Here is a 21,223-nt window from a genome sequence, read left to right as displayed (position 1 = left end):
AAGATTCCGCTGCCTGATCTCGCCGCCCGAAGACTAGTGCAGTCTCTTTTCTTCCTACAAGTTTCCGGCGCAGTTAAATCCTTCCCAGTTTTTAGGTCCCTCCCCCCCCCCCCCCCCCCCCCCCCCCCCCCCCCCCCCCCCACTTCTGAAGGCGATAGCAGGATAGAAAACAGCCGTAATGGGTAACAATTGAAGAGAAAAGAGGACGACTCAGATCGTAATTGTATAAAATACTTACAGTTTTGCTCGTCTCTCTACCTTTTTTTTTTTTCTCCCCCCCCCCCCCCCCCCCCACTTCTGAAGGCGATAGCAGGATAGAAAACAGCCGTAATGGGTAACAATTGAAGAGAAAAGAGGACGACTCAGATCGTAATTGTATAAAATACTTACAGTTTTGCTCGTCTCTCTACCTTTTTTTTTTTTCTCCCCCCCCCCCCCCCCCCCCTGTAGGTGGAATCGCAGCTGTTCGATAATGAGCTTTGTACTGTTTTTGTCGAGCTGGGCCTGCTGCTGATTACGATAGTTCTTCCATCATATTGTTCAAGTATTCTTCGTTTCTTTTTGTTTCACTCTTCTGTGTCGCTAGTTTTGGAGAATAGTTTGAAATGGAAAGAAAGCAAGGATTCTTCTCGGCGCTTAAGGGGGAGATAGTAAGAGGGCTTTCACCTGGAAGGTCAAGAGCGAAAAGTCCGGCGAGAAGTGCGTCCCCCATGTCGAGTTTACTACGGCGGAGGAAGACCCACCAACTGTCGCAACCGGACTTGATGATTGAGAGATCAGGAAACTTAAGGCCAGAGGAGGCATTGTCACCGTTGAAGGAAGGGCCCGACGGGAACGAGAGCAGCGATTCAAAGGAGGGGAAATGGGGAAACTGGATGAGGGGTCAGCTTTGTAGGGCACCTTCTGCTGTTTCTTGCTCTGCCCAAAAACGATCTGATCTGAGGCTGCTGCTTGGGGTTTTGGGTGCTCCGTTAGCTCCTGTTCATGTTAGCTCCGCCAAGCCTCTGCCCCACCAAGCCATTAAAGACATCCCCATTGTTAGTCCTAATTATTCACTCTCTAAACTAACTTTTTCCACTCTGAACTCATCTCTTCCTTTATCTTCTTCTTCGAATTTATTCCAAAATGAAGATCGAGTACACTGAGAGAGATCTTAATGCTCTTGTCTCTAGTTATTTATTTATACAAATGAGATGTATGGTTGTTTTCTGGATACTGGGTTTCCAGGATGGGTCTTGGATAATAAAATTTCAAGGGGTTTTCCTGCAGGAAAATTCATCTGCTCAGTATATATTGCAGCAGTACACAGCAGCCTCAGGAGGGCAAAAACTTCAAAATTCTGTATGCAATGCCTATGCCATGGGAAAGGTAAAAATGATAGCATGTGAGTTTGAAACAGCTAACAAAGTGGTCAGGACCCGTAATTCCTCCAAAGATGCAGAGTCGGGCGGGTTCGTTTTGTGGCAAATGAAGCCAGATATGTGGTATGTTGAGCTTGCTCTTGGAGGTAGCAAGGTTCATGCTGGTTGCAATGGAAAGCTAGTGTGGAGGCACACGCCTTGGCTTGGCGCTCATGCCGCCAAAGGGCCTGTTAGACCCCTTCGCCGTGCCCTTCAGGTGATACACTTCATCTTACACCACCCTCATTATATAGTGGAGATTTGCTCACCAAGTTCTTTATGTGTAGGGTCTTGATCCAAAAACTACAGCAAGCATGTTTGCTAATGCAAGATGCATTGGAGAAAAGAGTGTTAATGGTGAAGATTGTTTCATCCTCAAGCTCTGTACAGATCCTCCAACATTGAAGGCAAGAAGTGAAGGACCTGCAGAGATAATCAGGCACACTATGTTTGGATGCTTCAGCCAGAAATCAGGCCTCCTTGTACATTTAGAAGATTCACATTTAACCCGAATCCAAAACAACGGGGGCGATGCTGTGTATTGGGAAACCACGATTAATTCGTTTCTTGACGATTACCGACAAGTCGAGGGGATTATGATTGCTCACTCGGGTCGATCTGTAGTAACCCTTTTCAGATTTGGGGAAACAGCCATGAGCCATTCAAAAACCAGGATGGAAGAAGCTTGGACTATAGAGGAAGTAGCATTCAATGTCCCTGGGCTGTCCATTGATTGTTTCATTCCCCCGGCTGAACTTAGATATGCTTCCATGAGCGAGGCCTGCGATTCCTCTCGAGGTCATCATGGCTTTAAGAAGGCTGTGGCAGCAACAGCTTATCGTGCCAAAGTCGCAGCGCTAGAGAAGAATCAGGGCAACAAGGTCCAAGTTATCTGGAAACCAGAGACCTGAACCAGCTCCCAACAACTCTCCAAGGATGGAGATGGAGATATTTCTAAACAAATCTCCTTTTATGAAACATCGCCATCTAAACATAATTATTAACGATGATACTGAAAATGATCAAGGAACAAACGCCGTTCTATGACGTCAATTCTTTTTGTAAGGAAAAATCATGGGTTTTAACCTAAAAATTCATTTATCATCAAATTATTATTGCGCAATTTAACATTCAAGTTTACATTTTTAGTTCTTTCGTTATGACAATTAAAAATTCATTTATCATAAAATTAAGGGGAATAATGTTCCTTACAAAAAATTTCCCTGGAACTACGGCGGTTCGAATCCGATGAATATCCCGTCACATCTCCTCGTCATGGTCCGTGTTCCCTTCGTAATCGGCGACAATGATCTGTACACCCTTACGCTTATAAATCCCTTCGAACCACCGTTTGATTTCCGATTCAATCTCTGTTTTTTATCTGCTCCCTTTCACCTGATTCCGAAACCTATCTCCGATTACGCGACTTAAAATGAGCTGGTGGTGGGCCGGAGCGATTGGCGCTGCTAAGGTAACTAGTAACTCCGTATCTGTACCCATTCCCCTGTTTCTATCTCTGAAATGCCTCCACGTTTCTCTTATCGACTTCTCTGTTCCCGATTTTGCAGAAGACATTTGATGAGGATGAACCTCCGAGGAGATTTGAGGGCGTCGCCCTGGTGATCGGTGTTACTGGTATCGTTGGCAATAGTCTCGCCGAGATTCTCCCTCTTTCCGACACCCCCGGCGGTCCATGGAAGGTCTACGGCGTCGCTCGGAGGTCGAGGCCAAGTTGGAACGCCGACCATCCCATCGAATACATTCAATGCGATATCTCCGATCCGGAAGACGCCGAAGCCAAACTCTCGCAGCTCGTTGATGTGACTCATCTCTTCTATGTCACATGGACCAAGCGATCCACCGAGCTCGAGAACTGCGAGGCCAACGTTAAAATGCTTCGCAACGTGTTGCGATCAGTGATCTCCAACGCGCCGAATCTCCGCCATATCTGCCTTCAAACCGGTACGAAGCACTACGTCGGATCCTTCGAGAGCATTGTCAATAAATCCGTGCAGCCGCCCGGTTCGCCTTTCACGGAGGATTTGCCTCGATTGAAATGCCCAAATTTCTATTACACGCAAGAAGATTTGTTGTTCGAAGAAATTGAAAAGACTCAAAGAAAGGATCTGACATGGGCGGTGATCCGACCCAATGTAATTTTCGGGTTTTCCCCTTTCAGCTGGATGAACATCATAGGAACCCTATGTGCGTACGCCGCCATATGCAAGCACGAGGGACGTCCGTTGAAATTCCCAGGCACGAAATCGGCTTGGGAGGAGTTCTCTGTAGCTTCAGACGCAGATCTGATAGCGGAGCAGCACATATGGACGGCGGTGGATCCGTACGCGAAGAACGAGGCGTTTAACTGCAACAATGGCGATGTATTCAAGTGGAAACATTTCTGGAAAGTGTTGGCAGAACAGTTCAACATTGAGGATTACGGGTTCGAAGAGGGCGAGAAATTGACGTTGGTGGAGTTGATGAAGGACAAAAGCAAAGTGTGGGAAGAGATCGTGAAGGAGAATCAGCTGCAACCAACCCGATTGGAGGAGATTGGTAATTGGTGGTTTGTAGATATAATTTTGAGCATTTCAGGTAACATAGATAGCATGAACAAGAGCAAGGAGCATGGATTTCTGGGCTTCAGGAACTCCAAGAACTCCTTCATTTCTTGGATCGACAAGATCAAGGCTTTCAAAATTGTGCCTTGATTGATTCCCCACTTCTTCTTCTGCAACTATTTCCTTTGGATTCTTCTGCAATAAGCTTGAACATCAGAAAGTGTTGCTTAATTTTACTTTCTTCCTCTCTTTATCTTCAATGTGACTTCAATGGCATCAAGCGAAGGGAATAATGACTATTCATAACCTTGACACCGAACAAGAGTTTCACTCGATGCTTGATTTCTGTTGCTTGATTTCTGTCCCCGTGGATCCTGATTCGCCATTTTAAGTATATTTCTTTTTTCCCACAATACAATAACCGAAGACTTTTGTCGGTAAATGCTGCTTGATTCCATCCATCAATTTGCTTCCCTATAAATTCGAGTCTCAATAAGAATGCTAGTTCTTACCGTTCATATGTTATGATATGAATATACACATAGTTTCCTTTATGCGTTTTACCTTGAAATATTATTTATTATTTAAAGAAATAAAAACAATAAAAATAACACATTTATCAATAATCAAACCCATTCAATCCAAAATGGGTAGTTAGAATTTAATTATGAGATATTATTAAAACATAAAATAAAATAAATTTTAATTTATAATTGTGTTTTCTCAATAAACCTCTTAACTAATTCTAAAAGTTCTCAAATAAAAAAATAAAAAAATCTAAAATATAAGTGGGCCAAAAGCCTTCGTTTTGATCGTATAGGCCATCTTAAACGTAAGCCCTTACCGCTGCCGCCGATTCGTGACCGAGTAGGAAAGTAGGTATACACTATACCCAAATCGATCTATCCTATTATCTCCTCCAGCTCGAGGTAATTGTTGTTTTCCTTTTTCCTTGGCTAAAAATTTTCGCTCCCTTTGTTCAATTCGTTCTCGATTCCACTCGTTACAAGCTTCTCCGTTTGTGGCGCCTCAGCTGCGAGCAATGGTACTCACCAACTTCAATGGAGCTGGCGTCGGATTCGGTATGATATCTTCATAAATATTGAGCTTGTTTTGTTTGATATATTTTGTGTTTTCTTATCTTTTCTTTGTCTTTTTAACTGATTATTGCTGTTATTTTCTTGATTGGAGGTTTTGGTATCGGTTGTGGATTCGGCATCGGATGGGGTTTCGGAGGTATGTAATGTCTTACCCTAGTTATTTTCGATCGTTTTTCTCTCTTGCTTAGTTCTTTCATTTACCTGTTGTACGTCGTGAGCTTGTTCCGGAATTTCTAAGATGATTTCAGGCTTTTTGTTTATTTGCGCTCTCTCTAATTATGTTGGATTTAATATGCTAGCTGGGCGAAGTTAGTTGAAAAGAGTTTCTGGAACATTATGAAATGAATGCTACAGAACCCTGAGGCTTTTGAATTATAAATTGAAAAAGATTTGGATCAGGAAGGGGGATAAATTGAAAAACTATTATTCTTTAATTTGGATCAGAAAGGGGGATAATATGTAGTTTTTTTTCCTCTGAAAATGATATGAGTTGTTCTTGTTAAGCTACGGTTGGAGTCTTGGCGATGTCTGGCTCTCTATTATTTTGAAATGACTGGCAGGCCGAGGTATGCCAATTTTAATAGGTTATTTACTTGGAATAAGTAGAGCCTTTTCTTTTGGCAAGTTTGGTGAAGATGGAGTAACTTTGTGATTTGTAGAGGCAGAACAATGAAATGAATTGGTTTGTGGTGATCTATTGACATCATTGATCTTGAGATATCTACATCTAGCCACAGATGCCACTTGGAATTCCTGTGGGACTCCCAACAGCGAGTAGTTCATGTATTTGTTTGTGAAATCTAATAGTTACATTACTCTAAAAGAAATATGCATGTTTGGTAATATTCTAGTTCGATGAGAGCTCACAACAGAAGTTGTGGGGTATCTTGTTTTGACTTGTGAAGGACTAATAGTTTTGGGTTCTTCCCATGACCTGTATTAACTACTAGTTCAATCCATGATGGTTCATCTTATGATTTATTTAAAGGAATCAAACCATCTTTCCACAGGTTAATTGAAAGGGTGTAAGCTGGATACCTATAGACAAGAATCTTGACGGGCTAGAAACTAAGTTCTGTGCCTTTGTTGCAACTCTCGTTTCTGCGGTTTAGGATATTAGAACAGTATGGAATCTTAGGTTGGTATGGATTTAGTTTAAGGAACGAGAGATAAAGTAAATTGCAATGGAAGATTACATTTTCACGTTTAGACTATCAGATTTCTGTTTGGAGTCTTCAAAAGTTATGATTTCTGCATAGTACTGGGTTTTAATTTCTGCATAGGAACCTTGAAAGTTATGGTCCTGCACATAACTTTTAGATCCAGTTGTATATTCCATTATTTCCCTTCAAAATTTCTAGGCACATATTATTCTTTAACGTGGGAGTTGTAGTTTTTCTGCAATTACGTGCCTCACCTAAATGAAGATGTTTATTTTGCAGGAATGCCTTTGAACTTCTTGGGCCTTGGTGCGGGTAACAAACTAACATGCTCTACGTACAAATATTTTTCCAAATAGACATTCATCTGATTGCATAGTTATTTATTTTGTGATTCTTTTCTGTAGGTGGTGGGTGTGGTGTAGGATTGGGACTTGGATGGGGATTTGGCACAGCTTACGGGAGTAAGTATCGGTCCTCAAGGATGATATTTCAGGGAATGGAACTTGACAACAAGGATCAAAATCAAACTTATGATAGCAAGGACTCAAAAGACTTATCCAGAAATTCCAGAAAAGCTTGAGTCTAGTCTCTCCCTTATTATTGGCTAGTTTAAGCCTTCAGCATTATAAGAGTTTCTTTAAATCTTTTGAGCTCTTTTTGGATGGAATTGAGGTAACATCTGATTGTATAATTGTACCTACATTTGATTGTATAAAAATGACTTTTCTTTTGTCGCCTAATTTTCCAACATATTAGTCAAGTTTATAAGACTTCATAAGGGCCTCTTAACCGTAGGTAGGTCAACCACGATCTTTGCTCCAATGTTCATGCGGATAGCGCTTACAACCAGAATCACCTTGCACATATCATGGTTTCAGAAGCTTGATGTGATCCTTGGGGGGGTTTTTCATGTTCATTATATTGCTTTCTTATATATATGAAGTGTTATTCTTTCTTCCAGGCGTTCTGTTGCATTTAGTTGGCCAATAGACATGACGAGAAACAATTTGGTTTCACGGGGCCTCCTCCTTTTCTGTCTTGTCCTCTCCACTAATGTTCTTGACGCTGCAAATGCAAGAAAATTGAAGCTTGCGAGTAGCATGAGTGCTCATGAAATGGGAAATGGCCTTCCAGAGGACACAAACATTAAAAAGGAAGTGAACCTTTTAGAGCTCACGGTTGGAGGTTATGGGGGAGTATCACCTGGTGGTGGCTCTGGCACCGGGATGAACGGAGGCTTCGGCTCAGGTTACGGTGGTTCTGGATCCGGTGGGGCTGGAGGTGGTGGATTCGGTTCGGGCATTGGTTATGGGTCGGGTGGTGGGTTTGGACCTGGAATTGGGTATGGCTCAGGTTCAGGCGGCTCAGGTGGCATCGGAGATGGTGGAATAGGCGGCTCAGGTGGCATTGGAGGCGGTGGAGGTGGTGGAATAGGCGGCTCAGGTGGCATTGGAGGCGGTGGGTTAGGCGGTTCAGGTGGCATTGGAGGCGGTGGGTTAGGCGGTTCAGGTGGCATTGGAGGTGGCGGTGGCGGCGGAGTTGGCGGTTCAGGAGGCATGGGTGGTGGTGATGGTGGTTATGGAGGCAACATGAATAATCCTTGATCCATGAGTGAGAGCGAGCGTTCGCGGGCAACGGCAACTCTGTATGGTGCTTAATTAATTGCTAAGATGATTAAAGGGACAAGTTTCTTAATTAGGGACCCAAATAAATACAATACTTGTTTCTCTTATATTTTCATAACAATGCAAAAGATAAAAAAAAACAACACTATCCTCCTTATTATTGCGTGGCTCCACCTTCCATTAATTAATTTGTAGTGGCCTGCAGCTGTATTTGTATTACCTATTTAACTCCACTATTTATCCACATCATTAACCAACACAGTGCCGACTCACTCATCGCATTATATCTACTTGCAGACCAAGTGTTTGATAAAATGCCTCACGACACTAATCCACTCTTCTAAGCTTTCTACTCTGCCATCTCTCCATGCGTGGTTGGGAGGTGTCATGGCAAGAACAAATCTCTACCGCTGACTCGCCGCATGTGCTCGAATCAAAGACTCAATTATGAGTGTTTCCTTTTCAATACCAGAAATCTCCCCAACTACTCCATTAATTGATTGCACACACCATACCATCCCGTTTCCTATCCCTTGCCATTAATAGAATAATCGTTGAACAGTGCTTTCCCACTTTTATTTGTGCTATCATCACTGGCTCCCATTTTACCCGACGGCGAAGAAACTTCTATATATATGCACAGAGTTCTGCTCTGAGGCGACGCGATCGATTCTGAATTTGAAACCCTCCCTCTTGCGAAATGGGCGGAGGCAATGGCCAGAAGTCTAAAATGGCTCGGGAGAAAAACCTGGAGAAACAAAAGTCCTCCTCAAGAGGTAAATTCTTTCTGTTTGATGATTTCCCTCTTAAGAGTTGATTATGATTGTAATAATTTGCACAGGAAGTCAGCTGGAAAAGAACAAGAAAGCCATGACAATACAGGTAAAGTTCTGAGTCTCAATTATGTATCTAATTTGGTTCCTCGAGACTTGGATCTAAAACACAAAACCCATTAGCAGCTCCATGTGAGATTGAAGTTAAAGTGTTAATGAAAGTGGGTGGTTGTGGATGGTTGCAGTGTAAGGTATGCATGCAGACATTTATATGCACAACGACGGAGGTGAAGTGCAGGGAGCATGCAGAAGCAAGGCACCCAAAATCCGGTGTTTATGCCTGTTTTCCCCATCTTAAGAATCCCAACTCCTCCTAGAGGAGGCTGCCTGTAACAACATATGCTTCTGCTAAAATATACTGATAAAAGATCCAACATTTCTTTCAATAAATTTTAATTAAAACCCTAATTTTTACTCTTTTTTCATTCCTCTCCCTAACTATGGGGTCCATAGATTTCCACACTCTTATAACAAGAAATTAACTAAGATGGGATCTAGAGATTTTCATACTCTTATAAATAATGTTTCATTCATCTCTCTAACTAAAATGTGATCTACAGATTTTCACACTCTTATAATAAGAAATTATTAGTTCCCTTTTATCTAATTGAGATCTAGTAGACTCATTGGACGGCTCTGATTAAAAGCGGTAAAATTAGGCCAAGATATAGTTTTTAATTATTCAATATAACAAATCAATATCAAAGCTTTTTAAGCTTTGTTTAAGAAATAATATATTTTAAGTTCAACTTAATTTTAAAATAAATATTAAAATTTGAATGGTAGGAGGAATTACAAATAAAAATAAAAAATTGAGTGCCACGTAGTTGCGCTTTCTCAGTATGCGAGAAGAGAACCAGTGTGGGTCCCACTAGACTAAATGCACACGCTTAATGGGATATGAGGGCCACGCGCCTCCACTTTTAATGGCAAATGCCTGAATTCACTAAGTAGTGTAACGGAAAACGGGGAGTACGTGTGGTCGAGGAAGCGATGAAGGGTATATGCGGTTTTGTGAAGAATCGGATGTGGCGCGAGAAGGACAGAGTCGGACGGTCGCATCCGGTGAGAGGCGGATCTGGAGAAACAGTCGGCTGATGAGATTTGGCGGAAAGCGGTTAATATTTCGAATTAGGTTCCCAATGTTGCCAACAAGCTTCTTTGGAGGAGGGAGAGAAGAGAGCGAGTTTCGCCAGGTTGCCTTCTAGTTCCTCATCAGATTGTTTTGATTTTCTTGATATATTTCTTGATTTCGCTTTGAGCATTCAAAGTTCTGAAGAAAATTGTTTGGTTCTTTAGTTTTTGGTGGTGTTTCAGGTAAAATTTCTGACCGCGTTCGGATTTGAGATCCTAGCGTTTCTTCTCTTTTTAATCTCTCCTCTAGCGGGGAGTTGAAACAGAGCAGACGACAATGGGATGGTGGAGCAGGATGACCTCTCCGTTGCGAAGATTTAGCTTCAGAGTCGCGTCTCGTCTAGGATTTCGCAAACGCGGTGCGTGATTTCTGTACTGAATCCTTGTTTATAGAAATGCAAGAGAGTGAATGAATTGAATGGTTGGGGATTTTGTTTGATTAGGGCTGCTGAAACTTGGGCGAGATGTGAGGGCTTGCGAATACGGGGACGTGCAGGTGATGTGGGAGATGGTGAAGAGAAACGAAAAGGAGGTGGTTGGCGTCCAGGAGAGACGGCGAAAGAGGAGATCGTTGTTGAATATCTTCTGGTGGGGTGGATCAGGTGCATGCATTGGCTGCAGATTCTGAACAATTCACTTCACAGTCCATCCCCACTCTTCTGTTCTAAATCCGGCACCGTGAATTTGGGTCACAAACAGATTCAAAGTTGAAGAACAACGCTGCACTCTACACTAATTCGAAGAAGAGGAAGAAGTGATTGCGCAGTTTAATCCAATCTTGACTAGACCCTCTCTCTTCTCTCCTTGCTTCCTTATCTATGAAATAATAAACTAAATTTTGGTCATCATTTTTCTTTATCTCTCGTTTTCAATATTCATACTGTGGATTGCTGATTCAATACCCAATCCATTTTCCCTCCGGAAACGAATAGTTATTAATTTTCTCCTTATTCTTATATTAATCTTATTTTACAAGACAACGTTCTTACAATATAATTTTTCAAAGAACAAAAACAGAGTATTTTTATTGATACACTTCATGGCTGTTATTATTATACTTATTCAATGTTAATATATGATAAGTTGCTTCTTATTACTGGTTCTCTTTTATCATAGGTGGTGTTCATCCGTGGGAGCTTATTGAATTGGAAGTTGGTTTTTCACATTTGATCATCCCGACATTTCTCGGTTGTAGTTAGGTTAACTACTCTTGTTTCTTAACATAGACCAACATGAATCTTTTTCTCACGTGTAGAGAAATGTTGTACTATTACTCTATGACATTGTCACAAATTAACTACTTCTCACTCATATTCATTCTTAAAAAAAAAATTCTAAAAAATTACCTAATATAAGTTGCCTCTCCCTCTCTCCAAACAAGGATTTAACATATGAGATTACTTCATGAACAAACAAAACGTGGCATTCGGTTCGCACTTGATCGTTGATTTTAATCACTAACTAAATCTCAAAACAATCTTCATTGTTCTTCCGACATCCTCATCGGCAAGCAGTTTAGAAGAAGACGGTGTTTTCTTCTCATTTGGAGTGGTCTTCTTGACTCTGCTCTGTTCCTAGCTCATGGGTTGGATAGCAGCAATCCAATGTGGCGGTGCGACAGAAAACGACAAAAAAAAAGGCACAAAAGATAACAGTGGAGGTGCGGGGAATCGAACCCCGTGCCTCTCGCATGCGAAGCGAGCGCTCTACCATATGAGCTACACCCCCGTTTTTGTTAATCAATATTTAGAATTAAATTATTAAATATTAAATTGTTCTTTCCCGATGGCTCGCATTCCAAGCCTCTGCCATTTTAAAATTTGTAAAATTAACACAGTTTCTGCAAACGCAAAGCAGATATTTACTCCTCCACAGCCTGTGTCCAATGCAGGTGATATGATCAACAAGCATTGACGATCACCTGATTCCTTTTATTGCTCCTCTGCTGATCCAATTAAATGCCATTCCATATTTCCTCTGTTCTTTTAAATCCCTCATGGACGACCTCCTTTGAACAGGGCGTGTCTTCTTTTGTTTCTTTTTCTGGGCACATTCTCGTTTTCAAGTTCTTGCCTTCTTCTTTCTGGGCCTGCTCTGCATTTCGCCATTTTTGCATTATGAAGCTTTCTGGGTTTTGGGTTTTCTTTTTGGTCCTCCAAACAACTTTATTGCTGTCTTGCTTTCCCAGCCATTTAAATGCCTCCTCCACCTCCGGTAATGTTGAAGTTAATGCTTCATTAATCACATTTTTCAGTTCTTAATTTTCCTATCTTTAACAATGTTGGTATGCGTGTATTGAAATTCAACGTTACAGCATCAAGTACATAGATACAGATTGAGTTGTAACTTCATTCGCTGTAACTTGTGTAATTTTGCATGTTGCTTCTGCTGTGCTTTTCTTGAAGATATGGCTTTGAGCCACCACCATGTCAATCCAAACGAATGCTTGTCTGACCTACCCTTTAACAGGAAGCTGAAGGTGCTACCCTTTTAAAGCCTTTAAATCCAACAACTCATTTTCATAATGCATCTCTCTTCTTGATTAATGAGATTGGTTACATCTTTTTTTGGTTCTCAGTTCCAGACTGATGAACATAATAGCCTGGGGAAAAAGATGGTTCACCCAGGTGATCTTAAACTTGATGACTACCCTACCATTGACCCAGTTCCAAGCTCAAAGACATCAGTCAAACCCGGACCAATAGAGCATGGGGCTCCTCTCCTTCCTCATATGCCAATTCCTCCTCCTCCTGACCAGCCGGGCGATTATGCTTAGAGAGTAGACTTTTGTCTCCTCTGCTAGTTTGTCTTGAATAATCTAAGTTTGTTTCTCATGAAACCAAACCAACTATGTTATCCTGTCTGTTTTATATTGTGCAAAAGGCTGTCTTCAGTGATGTCATTCCTGTTATGTATCCTTTAAATGATATCTGTTCTGTTATCTACTGAAACAAGACAGTGTGGTAGAATGATAGACCAAGAGAACCAATGCATTTGATGATATGTCCTTTTCATCTGCTTCAAAGTCCAGTTTCAGAAATTTTGAGGCATTATTATTTTATGTGTTTTTGTCTTTCATATAGAGCATGCCAGTAATGGAACAAAACACTCCTTATAACTTTATAACTGTGCGTAACTCTCTCTCTAATCAACTCGTTTTAAAACTAGGAGACTGATGGCGATACGTTAAGGGCCAAAACGGACAGGCTTGGACTGTTAGAAATGGTATCAAAAGTAGACACCGGGCAGTGTACTAACAAGGACGCTGGCCCCGTAGGGGATGGATTGTGAGATCCCACATTGGTGAGAGAGGGGAACGAAACATTCTTTATAAGGGTGTGAAAAACTTTTCGTAGTAGACGCCTTTTAAAACCGTAAGGTTGATGGTGATACGTAATGGGTCAAAACAAATAATATTTACCGGAGGTGGACTTGAGTTAGTTACAAAACAAATGATACTAGAGTCAGACACGAGGCAGAGTGCCTTGGCCTCCAAGGGAGTGGATTATGGGATCCCACATTGGTTGGAGAGGAGAACAAAGTATTGCTTATAATGGTGTGCAAATCTCTCCCTAGTAGATACTTTACGGGTCAAAATGGAGAATATGTACTAGCCGTAGGCTTAAGGTATTATTAAAGAGTGGTAATCCAGCAGACCACCAACTCCATTGAAATAGACAGAAGATGAAAGAAGATAATTTTCTTGTTGCTCAAGTGAACATTGTAAGCACCAACTTGAAGTTTGGGGGATTAAGAGCCCATCAATCAACATCCAAATCAGTGTGCTTTCCTTCCCCTTCAGTCTTTTTCCCATCCTTCAACACAACCATATTGGAGGCAATTCAACTTTTTGTGTAGTGGAAGGGGATATCATTTTCGTTGCCAATAAAGCACACTGGGACAAGGCTGGCGGGTCCTTTTCTGCTTTTCCTTTTTCCAGGTTCCCACACCTCTTTCTGTATCAATTTTGCGGTTAATGATTAGGATGCGAGGCTGTTCCCAAACAGCGATGTTGATTATATTAATGACTCCTTTGGATGTTTGGTGCATGTCTCTTGTTTGGTTGTCCAGAATCAGGAACAAAAAGAAATGGGTAATTAACATAAAAACCCATGCACTTAACAAAAGAGGCCTAAACAACAAACCAAACCCAAGAAACAGAGCATCTCCAAAAGGGGATCCCTTTTCTACTTCGGCCTCAAACCCCATTCCCAAACTGACTCAGAACGTGGAGGGTGCCACTACTTAAGCTACCATTTTCTGCAACTTTTTGGCGATTGATTATATGACTAAACAACCGATCAAGAAAAGAACCCACTTTCCCCTTCATTTTAAACACTTAATTATTCTCTTGCTTTATCTGGGCTGGTTATTCCTGTTCATACTACCCTTTTTTCACATTGAATGAACGAACGCCACTTTATTCTTTGCTGGTAATACTGTCGAAAATCAGTGGATTAGCTTAATTTTAGAGGTGTATAACATAGTTAATCTCATGTTAAAGGAGACGTGACAGGATGTGCGGAATATAGTTCCTCAAATTGACATGAAACAATATGGTATGAATAAGTAGAAATTGAGAAATAAAGCAGTTTACAGAGTGGGATTATGGGGCCTAAGAATTTATACTCAAGCAAAGAAAAGGCGCAAACTTTACCTCTTTTCGGGGCTTTAGAAATTGAGTGTCTAAGAAGGAAAGCTCACTTGCTCCTCCTCCTCCTAAACATGCACACATAATAACATTATTAATACGAGCCCATGAACAACCTTTTGAGTAAGAGATCCGTGGAACCGCCCGTAAATATTGTTCGCTTGGATCTATTGCAAATGATCATTAATCTCACTAGTTTAAAATACATTTGTTAAAGAGAGATTTCCACCCTTATAACGTATTGCAACAGTTCAAGTCCACTGTTTGTTTTAGCCTGTTACGTGTAACACCGTCCCAGCGAAGATGTTGGCCCCCAACAGAGTGGATTGTGAGATCTCACATCGGTTGGAGAGGGGAGAGGGATTTAGAAATTCGATATTTAGTAATCGTAAATTATAAGTTTGGGAAAGTTTAAGCATTGAGAAGTTGAGGTTTGATAATATATATTGAAACACTCCCACCCCAATTCCATTTGAACAAGTTAGTTAGCAATGGATTTTCTGATTAATAATCACATTAACCACCAACAGTTCTTTCATAATTAAGCAAACTTCATGATTATGGAAGTTGGAATAAGAAGTCACAACAATTAATAATTTAATCACACCTTATACCAAAAACTTTAATTACTAATTATCATATGAGACAAAATAAATGGGGCAATTAAATTAAAAAAACTTTAGAGCAAATTTTAATTGAAGGTTTTTATGAAGAGACGGAATGTTTGATTCACCATTAATTAATGCTGCTAATATCACTAATTAATTAATTAATTAATTAACAAACCCGCATTTCTTCAGAAACTAAAACGTAAATAATTATTAAAAAAAGTATATAAATTTAATCGAGTTGTTTCTTAGTTAAAACTCTATCTCTAATTGCTTTTTTGTTGCTTGAATTTCAAGAATTATATTTGGAGTCCAACAATTTTTTAATGCAATTTATAATTTGTTTAGATATTAATAATTTTAAATAGCATATTGGATTGATTTTTATCATTCCAAAATGCGTAATAATATTTAATTATTCGATTTAGGCGAAAAAAACACGGGATATTGGTGAAGGGATTTTATTTATTGTACATTTGTCAGAATTGTGTGTAAATGTAACGTCTCTTCCAAGCTTCAATGACCTCACCATTACTCTCCTAATCCCTTTTCTTCCACCTCCATCAATGCGCGCCTCGCGTGCGCACCACGCCCCAATCAAGTACTTTTTGAATTTCCTACAATGCCCTTATTCGAAGGCGTTGCTGTTCTTTAACGCGAGTACTGGAAACTCCGCGAGTGGAGGGTTCTCTTTTAACGAATTGACAGGAAGCTCCAAACAGGAGGGTGCTAAAAGAAACGGTTATGGTCCTAAATCTCGCCTACACCAACTCCCCATTCTCCGTCGCCGCCGGACTGTTACTGTTACTGTTACGGTTGTTACGGTCACTCACCTCCGTGGCTTAAACTCTCTCCTAATTACCGCCATAAATTCTCCCCATCCAACCCTCACTGCGCCATATTTTTCTCTCTCTTGTTCCTCTTATTTTGCAGATTCTTCTTCTTTCTTCTTACGGCTGCCCATCTTGTTTTATCCCCGAATCTTTGAAATATTGCTAGGGTTTGTGGAATGGGAGGTGCTTTCTTTTCTGAATTCGAGCAATGGTAGCTGCTGTGTCCACGACGCTAAACCCCAAGACTGCCGCCGCTCAGAAAGGGCCTCATCTTCATCCGACGCGGCAGAATTCGAACAGAATTCCTCTATTTCCGTCCGACTCCGACAATGCAATTGATCCGCGCAAGCCGAAATCTCGCGAGGTCACTTCTCGATTTATGCCTCCATCGAACTCCTCTTCCTCGGCCTTGGTTACCAAACGGTCTCCTTCTCCTTCACTCGCTAGAACTCCCGGTTTAGCCGCTACCCCGACGCAGACTGGTTCTTCGGTCAATAAGCGTTCGCTATCGGTGGACCGAAGAAGAGTTGGGACTCCTAGGCCTTGTTCTCTTGATTTCAGGACTAGGAATGATAATGGTGGCGTGGCTGAGATGCCTGCTTCTCAGAAGCTCTTGCTTACTTCTACGAGAAGCTTATCTGTTTCATTCCAGGGCGAGTCCTTCTCTCTGCAAGTTAGTAAGGCGAAGCCGGTTCCTTCACCAGGTGTGAGGAAGGGTACGCCTGAACGCAGGAAGTCGACGACGCCAGCGAGAGGTGGCGTTGCGGACAAAGCAGACAACTCAAAGTTTATTGTAGATCAGCATAGATGGCCCGGGAGGTTGCGGCAGGCTAATTTGATGAGCAAGAGTTTGGATTGTGAGGACATTGCCGAAAGGATGAGGGTTAGTGGCAGATCTGTGAATGTCATTAGGCAGTTGCAGGGTCCTATGGCTCAGGGTAGGGCTTCCTTTGATGGGGTTTTGAGCTCGGATTCCGAAAATGGAGGATTAGAGAAGGCGGGTGAAGTTGTTGTGGACGCAAATTCAGAAAATGTATCTGATCAGTCTAATGTAGCTTCATCTGATTCTGATAGCGTCTCTTCCGGTACCAATTCTGGAGCTCAAGAGTACAGTACTGGCGAAGTACAGGGGCAGCGGGGACCTCGGGGGATTGTAGTACCGGCAAGATTTTGGCAGGAGACAAACAACCGGTTGCGGCGCCAGCCCGAAAATGGGTCGCCTTTGTCCAAAAATGTGGGGGTAAGAACTTTAGCTCCTTCCAAGCTTACCGTGCCAAAGAAGTTTGCGATGGATAGTCCTACATCATCTCCACGCGAAGTTGCCAACAGTCGAGGTCAATTGTCTCCCATTCGCGGTTCACCTAAGCCTATGTCACCAAGTAAGCTGTTAGCATCGTCCACCGGACCTCGGTTGAGGAATGCTGTGGGAAGTACACCTCTTAATAGTTTGAGCAGCATTCCATTATCAATGACAAGTTTTGTTGCCGATGCTCGGAGGGGGAAGATTGCGGAGAACCGAATTGTAGATGCACATTCTTTGAGGCTCTTACATAATCGGCTGTTACAATGGCGTTTTGTCAATGCCCGAGCAGATGCAGCCCATTGCGGCCTCAGGTTGAATGCAGAGGTACGCTTCGGCTAAACCCCCCATTTTCCCTTTTTCCTTCGGTTTTTGAGGTGCTTTTGTAAAAGATATTTTATTTTATTTTATTTTCTGTTCCATGTTCTCGCAAATCTGTGGACGGTGGTAAGTTGACCGTTCAAGAATGGTTGGGTTCTATTGTCTTTTCGTTTTTTTTTTAATAAAAAATCTTAATTCAAGGGATGGTACTTAACATTATTTTAATTGCATCAGAGAAGCCTCTATAACGCCTGGCTGAGTACCACGAAGCTTCGTGAATCTGTTAGAACAAAGAGATCGGAGTTACAGTTACTGAAACAAAAACTAACGTTAACGTCCATCCTCAGTTGGCAAGTAAGACTAATATTTTCCATTTTTCCCTTTTGATTTCAGTCAGCTATCATCTGATGTAGCTAGTTTTTAATGAGTTTTTTTTAGCTCTCTCTTGTTTCTACCTTTTTCTTTCTTCTTTCTAATGAAAGTTGTGATTCTTGAAGCTCATTTTATGCCATTTTAGCTATTTCTACAACTGCTTTTGCCAAATCTGAAGCAAGGGGAAGCTTCCCCATGCTCCACCTACGTTTAGTGGAACTGGGTTGTTAGGAAATGGTTCTAAAAGTGGTCTTAATATTATCCTGCAGTGTTACTGTTATTATTTCATTTCCTAGACTAGAGCCAAAATTTACTGGTTTTTTGCTTCAATTTCCATTTACCATGGCTAATATTGTCAGGTCTATGTGAGGCGCATTGGATTTTGATTCTTTATATGTTATTATTTTCCCCTACTTTTTGAATTGATCTCGTCTGATTTGGCCTTGTTTGGTGACAATAGATGTCGCATTTGGAGGAGTGGGATGAACTGGATCAAGACTTTTCCAACAGCTTATCAGGTGTTACTGAAGCTTTGAGGGCTAGCACCCTTCGCCTGCCAGTTGTTGGGGCAGCAAAGGTAGAGTACGTCATTGTGTATGCTGCTGTCTTTGAGAGCAAGAGATTATTGGCTATGCGGTTCACCGTTTAATTGATTTGATTGTTTTAGTTGGGTGTCTTACTTGCAATTCTATTTCCTTTCTGCTACAGGCGGATGTCCAAGATATTAAGGACGCAATTTCTTCTGCCGTTGATGTCCTGCAGACAATGGCATCATCAATTTGCTTTCTATTATCAAAGGTGACGGTCAACATTTTTCTATTGTTCATCATTTTTCTATTGTTCCATTTTCAATAGATTTTGAAGCTGTAAAATGTTGCTAGGCCTTTGCTAAATTTATTACCATGGTCCATTGTGAAAACCCTGGTTGAAAGTATTCTAGAATGTCCACGAACTTATGATGCTTGCACATTTGATAATATACCTATATGAAAGGTGCATGAACTGTTAACATTAATTAAACGAGAAAAGGTTAAACTAGAAGGAAAGAGGAAGATTAGAAACCTACCAAATCTTTGCCAAAAGCAGACGTCAGAAGATTCTCCAGGATTGTATAAATAAGAAGTATCTGCCCAATGAACTGCAATAAGAAGCTAAAAACAAGCCAACTCCAAAATTTCCTCTTCTGTACTTCTTCAAAATATTTTAGTTCATAGCAATAGCTTTAATAGATTAAACCAGTGGATCCTTACTTTTCCCTCAGTGGGAAAACCAGTCAGCAATTTAGGAAGTTCTTGATGCATAGCATATTGCACCAAGAAATCCCAAAAGTTACAAATAAGAACCACCATAGGAGGACTCTAGACAATGGGCAGCTATCAGAACAATTTGGTACATTGTGCTGCTATAAGACCAGAGCGGCAAGCCTTTCAGAAAGGATTTCTTTACTGGGATTAAGGTGACTGAGGAGAGTTTTTTTTTTTTTAAGGAGTTTTCCTTATTTATCAAGGGTTCAAATTCCGTTCTTGAGATTACTTGGTCCTGAAATCTTGCACCACTTCACGGCAAATCAGTTCATTCCTCTTCTTTGCTAACGTTAAAGTTCTTCCTAAATTTAACTCCTGGCATGCACACTCAATAAGTTGATAGCAACTTGCAAGGGCATAAAGTCGCAGGAAATAGTTGTCAGAATATTAATTTGACAGTCATGAGCAGAGTTATGTCCAAGAACACTACCTCTCAATTCTTATTGTGTAGAAGGATTATTTATAAGTTCCACACCATAATCTTATGAATATCAATCTAGTGGTCTTCAACTTGCATGTGAGATTATCGGTCCTTTTGATGCCAATCTGCCAGGATGCACCAACCCACACCCCCCAACTGCTCCCACCCACACCCAGGATGCCTATCTGCCTTTGCAGGGTTGTCTTTCACCTTTGATAATTTCTTCACCAGTAGTTAGCATGACTACAATTTCTAACGAATCTAGTATTTTTCTCACTCATTTCTTAAGGGGAAAATGGGCTTCTTCAAAAGCACTTGAAGTTACTAGCTCTTTAGATTGCTTACCGGAAACCAAGTTCATCTCTACTCGTAGAACTTTTCTTTTATGGCTCTGAGTGGTCAGGTTTAGCTTTACGAGTTTGTTGATTCACACGAATTTAACCATCATTGTACTTAATTCATCCTAGTTATTAGATGCGGTTTATGGTCTTCGTTAGTGCATAGAAGGAACTTTCTTGTTATAACCTATTGACTAGGGCTCTTAGAACTGGAAAAAAAGATTCAATTTCACCAATATCTGTAACCTAGAACTTCTAGAGAACGATCTACTTTTCCTCATTGAACAGGGATTTCTGTAATATTTACTGTTTGAAAAATTATCCTGATATTCAGGGAACTCATATAACCACGTGAAGTTTAATTTTATATATGTTCGCAGTCAGCTTTTTGATGCTTGTGACGGAAATGGATTTAGAAACTTGGATTTAGGTAGCATGGATATTGCCCTCGGTTTGTATTTTTCTGTGTTTCTAAGCATGTTTCATTTGATAGGTTGGTAAAGTAAACTCTCTTGTTTTTGAGTTGGCGAATGTGAGTGCAAAGGAATGTACTTTGCTTGAGCGGGTAAAATGTCTATTGTCTGCAATTTCTGTACTCCAGGTAAATGCTTCTTTTGATACTTTGTTTATTTCTTCACATAAGTGTTCCCTTGGACGGACAAGTTGTAGTTTCTCATGCATATATTATAGTATGCATATATGTCTGTATTTATGTATTAAAGTTTTGGTAAATCAGGTGAAAGAGTGTAGTCTGCGAACGCAAATTTTACAGCGGAGATACGCACCTTGGACCTGACAACTTACATGTAAAAGCTGTTGACTGTTGACTGTCTGAATGCTAACACAATTATAGCAGAAGATGAAACTCTTTTCCCTTTTTGGGGAGGCAATAAGGACACTCTGGATGGTTTGTGGTTTTGGGAAGCTGAAGAGTGTCCGTCCACATATTTGATTTGGGTTTTGTTTGTTTGTTGACAGGAAAATTGTAAGTATTGTGTATTTGCATGGTAGTGTAGGTAGCAGAGATTGTGGTTGATGTCAGATTGGTTTGTGTATAGTATAGGTAGGTCCATTCATTACAGACCAGAGGTTTTCACTTATAAAATATGAATTGGTGTGTTCTTTTTTCTGAATTGAATTTGGTTTCTTCTTTTTGTTTGCCTGAATTCTCTATCATCCTCTGCAATTGAGTGAGAATCAAGAATAGAATTGGATGATAACAAGATTTGCAAAGTTGGTAAAAAAAAAAAGGGGGGGGG

At 40.9% G+C, this 21,223-nt stretch overlaps 7 protein-coding genes, 1 long non-coding RNA gene and 1 other non-coding gene across 15 annotated transcripts; 8 read left to right on the top strand and 1 right to left on the bottom strand.

Annotated features, from left to right (window-relative positions):
- Positions 1–133: 133 nt before the first annotated feature.
- On the top strand, positions 134–2,871 carry LOC111477210. Of its 2 annotated transcripts, XM_023121246.1 has the most exons (4): positions 134–1,037; positions 1,270–1,617; positions 1,688–2,339; positions 2,595–2,871. In XM_023121246.1, exons 1-3 carry the CDS (start codon positions 606–608, stop codon positions 2,309–2,311), a joined length of 1,404 nt encoding a protein of 467 aa, XP_022977014.1. In that variant the 5' UTR covers positions 134–605; the 3' UTR covers positions 2,312–2,339; positions 2,595–2,871. The 2 variants fall into 2 exon arrangements, with proteins under 2 accessions (XP_022977014.1, XP_022977013.1); XM_023121245.1 differs by having other exon boundaries at positions 1,688–2,871.
- LOC111477228 (3-oxo-Delta(4,5)-steroid 5-beta-reductase-like) lies at positions 2,524–4,221 on the top strand. Its single transcript, XM_023121271.1, has 2 exons — positions 2,524–2,871; positions 2,969–4,221. The coding sequence occupies exons 1-2, from the start codon at positions 2,833–2,835 to the stop codon at positions 4,109–4,111; spliced, it is 1,182 nt and encodes a 393-aa protein (XP_022977039.1). The 5' UTR covers positions 2,524–2,832; the 3' UTR covers positions 4,112–4,221.
- Positions 4,222–4,760: 539 nt separating this feature from the next.
- LOC111477300 (protein TRIGALACTOSYLDIACYLGLYCEROL 5, chloroplastic) lies at positions 4,761–6,964 on the top strand. Of its 5 annotated transcripts, none has more exons than XM_023121381.1 (5): positions 4,761–4,890; positions 4,995–5,043; positions 5,153–5,197; positions 6,504–6,536; positions 6,629–6,964. In XM_023121381.1, exons 2-5 carry the CDS (start codon positions 5,004–5,006, stop codon positions 6,802–6,804), a joined length of 294 nt encoding a protein of 97 aa, XP_022977149.1. In that variant the 5' UTR covers positions 4,761–4,890; positions 4,995–5,003; the 3' UTR covers positions 6,805–6,964. The 5 variants fall into 5 exon arrangements, with proteins under 5 accessions (XP_022977149.1, XP_022977147.1, XP_022977148.1 ...); XM_023121379.1 differs by having other exon boundaries at positions 4,778–4,910; positions 4,949–5,043; XM_023121380.1 differs by having other exon boundaries at positions 4,778–4,913; positions 4,946–5,043.
- A 163-nt stretch (positions 6,965–7,127) lies between these two features.
- Positions 7,128–8,007, top strand: LOC111477280 (acanthoscurrin-1-like). Of its 2 annotated transcripts, none has more exons than XM_023121349.1 (2): positions 7,128–7,586; positions 7,638–8,007. In XM_023121349.1, the coding sequence occupies exons 1-2, from the start codon at positions 7,217–7,219 to the stop codon at positions 7,826–7,828; spliced, it is 561 nt and encodes a 186-aa protein (XP_022977117.1). In that variant the 5' UTR covers positions 7,128–7,216; the 3' UTR covers positions 7,829–8,007. The 2 variants fall into 2 exon arrangements, with proteins under 2 accessions (XP_022977117.1, XP_022977115.1); XM_023121347.1 differs by having other exon boundaries at positions 7,128–7,700; positions 7,746–8,007.
- Positions 8,008–8,176: 169 nt separating this feature from the next.
- On the top strand, positions 8,177–9,090 carry LOC111477302 (uncharacterized protein At2g23090-like). Its single transcript, XM_023121384.1, has 3 exons — positions 8,177–8,625; positions 8,691–8,731; positions 8,868–9,090. The coding sequence occupies exons 1-3, from the start codon at positions 8,550–8,552 to the stop codon at positions 8,997–8,999; spliced, it is 249 nt and encodes an 82-aa protein (XP_022977152.1). The 5' UTR covers positions 8,177–8,549; the 3' UTR covers positions 9,000–9,090.
- Positions 9,091–9,466: 376 nt separating this feature from the next.
- Positions 9,467–10,659, top strand: LOC111477304. The gene is made up of 3 exons (XR_002717243.1): positions 9,467–9,878; positions 10,000–10,175; positions 10,260–10,659. It is a non-coding gene; the product is annotated as an uncharacterized LOC111477304 (long non-coding RNA).
- An 812-nt stretch (positions 10,660–11,471) lies between these two features.
- TRNAA-CGC lies at positions 11,472–11,544 on the bottom strand. Its single transcript has one exon. It is a non-coding gene; the product is annotated as a tRNA-Ala (tRNA).
- Positions 11,545–11,706: 162 nt separating this feature from the next.
- LOC111477287 lies at positions 11,707–12,836 on the top strand. Its single transcript, XM_023121356.1, has 3 exons — positions 11,707–12,030; positions 12,222–12,295; positions 12,395–12,836. Exons 1-3 carry the CDS (start codon positions 11,775–11,777, stop codon positions 12,590–12,592), a joined length of 528 nt encoding a protein of 175 aa, XP_022977124.1. The 5' UTR covers positions 11,707–11,774; the 3' UTR covers positions 12,593–12,836.
- A 2,811-nt stretch (positions 12,837–15,647) lies between these two features.
- LOC111477192 (QWRF motif-containing protein 2-like) lies at positions 15,648–21,219 on the top strand. The gene is made up of 6 exons (XM_023121222.1): positions 15,648–17,535; positions 17,764–17,883; positions 18,362–18,478; positions 18,610–18,699; positions 20,458–20,565; positions 20,701–21,219. The coding sequence occupies exons 1-6, from the start codon at positions 16,117–16,119 to the stop codon at positions 20,758–20,760; spliced, it is 1,914 nt and encodes a 637-aa protein (XP_022976990.1). The 5' UTR covers positions 15,648–16,116; the 3' UTR covers positions 20,761–21,219.
- The last annotated feature ends 4 nt before the right edge of the window (positions 21,220–21,223 follow it).

The sequence above is a fragment of the Cucurbita maxima genome, unplaced genomic scaffold, assembly GCF_002738345.1.
Source record: "Cucurbita maxima cultivar Rimu unplaced genomic scaffold, Cmax_1.0 Cma_Scf00003, whole genome shotgun sequence".
Lineage (NCBI taxonomy): Eukaryota > Viridiplantae > Streptophyta > Magnoliopsida > Cucurbitales > Cucurbitaceae > Cucurbita > Cucurbita maxima.
This window is presented reverse-complemented; position numbering and strand designations above follow the sequence as displayed.